The sequence below is a fragment of the Priapulus caudatus genome, unplaced genomic scaffold (assembly GCF_000485595.1).
Source record: "Priapulus caudatus unplaced genomic scaffold, Priapulus_caudatus-5.0.1 Scaffold1762, whole genome shotgun sequence".
In the NCBI taxonomy this organism is placed as follows: domain Eukaryota; kingdom Metazoa; phylum Priapulida; class Priapulimorpha; order Priapulimorphida; family Priapulidae; genus Priapulus; species Priapulus caudatus.
Window position 1 is genome coordinate 36,414 of NW_014578823.1, and position 6,489 is coordinate 42,902.

The following is a 6,489-nucleotide window of genomic DNA, read 5'->3' on the forward strand; positions in this document are numbered from 1 at the left end:
CGAGATCCCCGTGTCACAGACCAAACCAGAACACGACTTCTGACTGTGTGAGGCGCGGCGCGTGTGCGTGTGAGCTGCCTGAGGATGATTCACGCGCTTCAGTGTGTTCACGTCTTTCACGCCGCTCGCGACGTTGAAGAACGTCGAATAATTTAATTTTTATTAATCAATTTTAATAAAGTTAATATCTCCAGACGTCTGTCTCAATGATAAAAGATGCTGTCGTGGTTAAAACTGCAACCGATCATTCGCAAACATGCACGTCATTAGTGTCACCAAACGTCAACAAGTAACTGTCATCCAAACAGTCAAAAATCAAAGTACTGTCACAAACGTACCATCACCACAAGTCACTGTCACTAAACATACCGAGTCACCACCACGTGTCACCAAAACGTACCATCCCACAACTCACTGTCACTAAACATACTGTCACCACGATTCATGGCACTAAACATACCGTCACACGATCACTGTCACCAAACGTACATCACCACATCACTGTCACTACACATTTACTTGGTTCACCACGATTCACTGTCACTAAACATACCGTCACCACGATCACTGTCACAAACCGATACCAATCACTCAGCCTAACTAACACAATTTACAGTCGGCTTCAAAATGCGCGGTCGGCGCAGAAACGTATCTTGAAAACACGGCTATATAAGCAAACGGAAGAACCTCAGATTACGACGTTCATGCAACCAGGTTCACGGACCGTCGGCAACGGATGTCCACCAGGAGGGGGGGGGGGATGCCGGTGGTCAAACAGATTCCTGACCGCCCACCCCCACCCTTCATATCTCTCCCGTCATCGCCTGTAGGTGGCGTTTTGTCGACGAGCGTTTCTTGCCACCGCCTGTAGGTGGCGTTTTGTCGACGAGCGTTTCTTGCCACCACCTGTAGGTGGCGTTTTGTCGACGAGCGTTTCTTGCTTCAGCCTGTAGGTGGTGTTTCGTCGACGAGCGTTTCTTGCTTCGGCCTGTAGGTGGCGTTTCTTGCTTCGGCCTGTAGGTGGCGTTTCGTCGACGAGCGTTTCTTGCCTCGGCCTGTAGGTGGCGTTTCGTCTATGAGCGTTTCTTGCTTCGGCCTGTAGGTGGCGTTTCGTCGACGAGCGTTTCTTGCTTCGGCCTGTAGGTGGCGTTTCGTCGACGAGCGTTTCTTGCTTCGGCCTGTAGGTGGCGTTTCGTCGACGAGCATTTCTTGCCACGGCCTGGCGTTTCGTCGACGCGCGTTTCTCGCAACAGCCTGTAGGTGGCGTTGATCGTGGGCGGGAGCAGACGAACCTTTTACTTTAAAAAATTAAAGATTTCACTTTACACAAAACTTTATCCTGCCAGGTTTTGTACCGTATAATGTAGTTCTCAGTACAAAATTACGGTTGTGGGATGAAATTACAGCATTACCAGTCAGACATTTGCCATGCATGCAGAATTTCATTATCATTAAGCTATAGTTAAACTGTACGGATTTATTATAGCTTATTACTATGAGCTATTAGCAATTAATTATTGTAATGTAGTAATCTCGGTGTGGTATAATTAATGGGTTTTTGTGTTACCCTCATTGTTTTTTCTCGATGAGAAGGCATGCTAATTAATGTAATTACGTTGAATGCACATTGATTTATTTTGCCCCCCCCACCCCCCTCCCTCATCCCTCACCTCATCGAGCCGGGATGGGTGATACAGCAGATGTAGGTTGCACACACGTCTTCAGCTTTTAGACTCGCGGTCAGGCGACGGTTGCAGACATAGGGGGTTGTAGGGAGATAAGCTATATACTGAGTGCAAAGCCTTGTGCGCGGCGATATCTCGCTCTCGCGATAAAAAATTCATCGAACGCGCTTGGTCGCGAATTTGCCACGTCGACGTTGCACGACCGAGATAAACGCCGCGTGCCAGAAAATTATCTGTGCTCGTTTTTTTTCTGTTTTGTTTTCCGGTTCGGTCTGGTTTAGACGGGTTGATTTGAAGGGTGTGTTCGACCAGATTAGACGTTATGGCATATATTATTAGGCTTTTATAGTGGCTTTATTTGAAACATATCTGTACAGTACTTTCCAAGATGGCTGCCAGTTTAATTGCTTTTACCATAATGATTGAGATTTATGTTTGCACTGCAGTAGCTTTTGTTCTTGAAATTGCAATCGATTCTACATTTATCACGTGTTATACTTCTCTGTAGAAGTGCTAACGTGTGCAGGTCTGATGTGTGGATAGTGTGGTAGTGGGTGTATCAAGTAGATATATCAACATTAGCGAGAATGTATATAATTAATCGAACAGTGACTGTTTATTCGTCTCATATGATGAACGATCATTTACATTGTCATTCCCTCAGGTTGCTGAATTTGTGTCGTTGTTTACCTTAAATATGTTGTTTACGGCGAGGATATTGTTAACCTCACCCTAGTTGATTACTTCTTTGTGCAGGTTGTTTGTTTCACACGAAGTATGCCGGTTGTTTACTCCTTTGTGCAACTTGTTTACTTTGTTCGGGTTGTTTACATGTTGTTTATTCGTTCACGCCGGTTGTTTACTTTGTTGTTTACTTCTTTGCATAGGCTGTTTACTTTGCACGACTTGTTTATGTGTTGTTTACTTCTTTGCTCAAGTTGTTTACGTGTTGTTTACTTTGCCACACAGATTGTTTACGTGTTGTTTACTTCGTCACACCGATTGTTTACGTGTTGTTTACTTCGTCACACCGATTGTTTACGTGTTGTTTACTTTGTCACACCGATTGTTTACATGTTGTTTACTTTATCGTACAGGTTGTTTACTTCACGGCGACCTTCCCCTATGTTGTGCTCTTCATCCTACTCATCCGGGGCCTGACGTTAGATGGAGCCATCGATGGCATCATCTACTACCTGAAGCCAGACTTCAGCAAGCTTGGAGATTCCGAGGTACGTCTCTAACTCAGCCCCCTTCTCCCTCCTCCTCCCTCGTTCCTCCCTCCACCCTCCTCCCTCCTTCTCCTCCACACTTTCCCCATCTTACTTCTTCCTCCTTCCTAATTTCTTCTCCCTCCCCATTGCTCCTCCCTCCTTTCTCCATCCCTCCTCCTCTCTTCCTTCCCCCTGTCCTTTCTCCTCCCTGACATTGGACAGGGTCGTTGATGAAATCCTCTACATCCTCCTCTTCCCCTTCCCTCCACATCCCTCTTCCCGTCATCAAAAAATGTCATCTACACAGAGAGAGAGAGAGAGAGTCCCTCAAATTCTCTCTCCCTCCCCCTCCCTCTCTCCCTCTGCATACGAATCACAACCGTGAACTATTGCGCACGGGGTCAGGAACACACCGGGAGTAACCCTGCTGTACATAGGTTCACCAGGAATCGCCAGCTTCCGGTGTTGCGCGGACAGCTTCCGGTATGAACGTATTTCGAACGTTGTCACGTCCCGACTTTCGAATCCGTACGTCGAGCCGTTTAGATTTGCGCCAATCGGTTGACGGACGGACGCACGGACGCACGGACGGACGCACGGNGAGAGGAGAGAGAGAGAGAGAGCTAGAGAGAGAGCGAGAGAGAGACAAGAGAGAGGAGAGAGAGAGAGGAGAGAGAACGAGAGAAGATGAGAGAGAGAGAGAGAGAAGAGAGAGAGAGAGAGAGAGAGAGAAGAGAGGACGAGAAGCAGAGAGATAGATACGAGAGAGAGAGAGAGAGAGAGATGAGAGAGAAGAGAGAGAGCGAGAGTAGAGAGAGAGAGAGAGAGGAGAGAGAGAGAGAAGAGAGAGAGAGAGAGAGAGAGAGAGAGACGTGGGAACGCTCGGAGAGGTCATCTCAGCCCGCGCGCTGCGTGCGTCGAGAAGGAGGGAGGTCATCGCGATGTATGCGCACGAGATTTGCGGGGCGTCGCCGCGCGATCACACGCGCACCGTGAAACCGGTCGCCTGTCCTCTGCCCCTCTCGCTCGCACGCGCCGGTCACCGCCACGTCACGATTCCGCCATCACGTCGACTTGCCGTCACGCGTTCTTGTGTTTTGCGTTTCGACGCGCACCTTGACCTGTCGGCGGCCTGATGCGGCTGTAACGACGTGTCAGGAAGAGAGTTAATCCTCACGGTGAATACTCTACAGCAACAACGGAACGTCGTTCCTCGGGGGGGGGTGAGCGCGTTTGTTCAGCGTGGCGTGACCGCGCGAACGAAACCAACGCCGCGTCGCGATCTCTCCGGTTTCTCGTGCGAGCGAGAAAGGACGCTCGCGCCGTATTATCTTTTTTTTTCGTTTTTTTTTCTTCGCGTCCGCGCAGGTGTGGATCGACGCGGGCACACAGATCTTCTTCTCGTATGCGATCGCGCTGGGCGCGCTGACCGCTCTGGGAAGCTACAACCCCGTGCACAACGACTGCTACAAGTAACTACCTCCTCTTCTTACCTCCTTCATCCTCCCTCCTCCCTCCTCCCACCTCCCTCCCTCGCTCGCCTCCTCCTCTCCTTCCTACCTCCTCCCCTCTCCCCCCAGCTAAACAAACCGCCCGTACAACGACTGATCAAAGTAACTACCGGTCCTCCTCTTTACCTCCTCCGCTCCTCCCCCCTCCTCTACCCCTCCTCCCTCCGCGCCCTCCTCCCTGAAGGCCTCCCTCCTTCCTCCCCCAGCTATCCAGACCCCTGCACACGACGCTACAGTAATACCTCCTCTTCTTACCTCCTCCTCCTCCATCCTGCCTCATCCCTGCTCCCTCCTCCTCCTCCCTCCCTGCCCACCTCCCTCCTCCCTCGCTCCCGTCCTCCCTCCTCCTCCATCCTCCCGCATCCCCTCCCGTCCCTCCCCCCAGCTACACCACGCCCGGTGGCGACAACACTGCTACAAGTAACACGCTCCTCTTCTTACCTCCTCCCTCCTCTCTCCTCCCTCTCCCTCCCTCTGCATACCGTCCATCCATCCTTCGCGCCCGTGGTCCTCCCTCCTCCCTCCTCTCCTACCTCCCGCTCCCTCCCCCTCTTCTCTCTACCCTCACTCCCTCATACCTGCCTCCCACCTCCTTCGAGCTCCCGTCCTCCATCCTCCCTGCCATCCTCCCTCCCTCCTCCCGCCACACAACCGCCGTGCAACACGACTGCTACAGTAACATACCTCCTCTTCTTACCCCCTGCCCTCTGCCCCCTCCTCCCTCCCTCTCTCTCCCTGTACACTTCCTTCTCCCCCGCTCCTTCTCCCCAATATGCACAACCCCCCGTGGCACAAACGACTGCTACAAGTAACTATTCTCCTCTCGTTACCTCCTCGGCCTCACGCCATACTCTCCTCATCGCCGCTCCTCCCTCCTCCTCCTTCCGTCCTCCTTCCCCTCCCCCAGCTAACAACCCTGTGCCACGGAAGACGGACCTGTTACAATACTACTCCTCGTCGTTAACGGGCGAGTCGCGTACGTGCTGCGTGACCTGCGGGGTGTGCCGTACCTCGCACTCCATGGCGCGTCGGGCCTCGACATCTCTCACCGAGCTAGAGCGGCCTGCAACAACGACTGGCTGATCAAAGTAGACATACCATCCTTTCATACGTCCCGTCGTCGTCCTCCCTAACAAGTGCGTGCATTCCATGCGGCCGCTGTCCACCCGTCCCTCCTGACGGCCGCAGCGTCCCTCCTCCCCAAGCTACAACCCTGCACAACGACTGGCTACAGATAACTCTCCTCGTTCTTACCAGTCCTCCCTCTCGCACTCGCCGGTCCTCCCTCCTGCCCTCCTCGCCTCACTCCCTCCTCCCCTCCTCCCCTGCCTCCTCCCCCAGGCACACCCCGGTGCACAGAAGGACTGGCAGCAGATAACTACTCCTGCTTCTTACCTTCCTCCCATCCTCGCTCGCCTCGCGTCGTGCACTCGCCGGTCCTCAGCTCCGCCGCTGCCATCCCCCCTCCGTCCTCCTCCCTCCCCCTCCCCCTCCTCCCCCAGCTACACCCCGTGCACATACGAACTGTAAAGTAACTCCCGCGGCGCTCTTCTTACCCCATCTCCTCCTCATTGCCTCCCCCTCCGGCCTCGCCGTCGCTCACCAAAACCCTACACCTCCTCCTTCTTGAACCTCCTCCTTCCTCCCTGAATATTGTATCATGTACATGTTACTATACAATCCAGCTCATTCCCTCTACCCTGTGCAGTATTGTACCCTGTACATGTCACATACATCCCACCCTCACTCCCCTCTACCTTGAGTATTGTACCCTGTACATGTTACATACATCCCACCCTCACTCCCCTCTACCTTGAGTATTGTACCCTGTACATGTTACATACATCCCACCCTCACTCCCCTCTACCTTGTGTATTGTATCCTGTACATGTTACATACATCCCACCCTCACTCCCCTCTACCTTGTGTATTGTATCCTGTACATGTTACATACATCCCACCCTCACTCCCCTCTACCTTGAGTATTGTATTCTGTACATGTTACATACATCCCACCCTCACTCCCCTCTACCTTGAGTATTGTATTCTGTACATGTTACATACATCACATCCTCACTC

General features: G+C 52.2%; 1 protein-coding gene across 1 annotated transcript in view; it reads left to right on the plus strand.

Annotated features, from left to right (window-relative positions):
- LOC106817543 (creatine transporter-like) overlaps positions 1–6,489 on the plus strand; it is a 49,394-nt gene that overhangs the window by 35,118 nt on the left and 7,787 nt on the right. The window contains exons 3-6 of the mRNA XM_014822215.1: positions 2,442–2,464; positions 2,783–2,917; positions 4,268–4,371; positions 6,119–6,122. Of these exons, the coding sequence (XP_014677701.1) occupies positions 2,442–2,464; positions 2,783–2,917; positions 4,268–4,371; positions 6,119–6,122 (266 nt within the window). The remainder of the gene's footprint in view (positions 1–2,441; positions 2,465–2,782; positions 2,918–4,267; positions 4,372–6,118; positions 6,123–6,489) is intronic.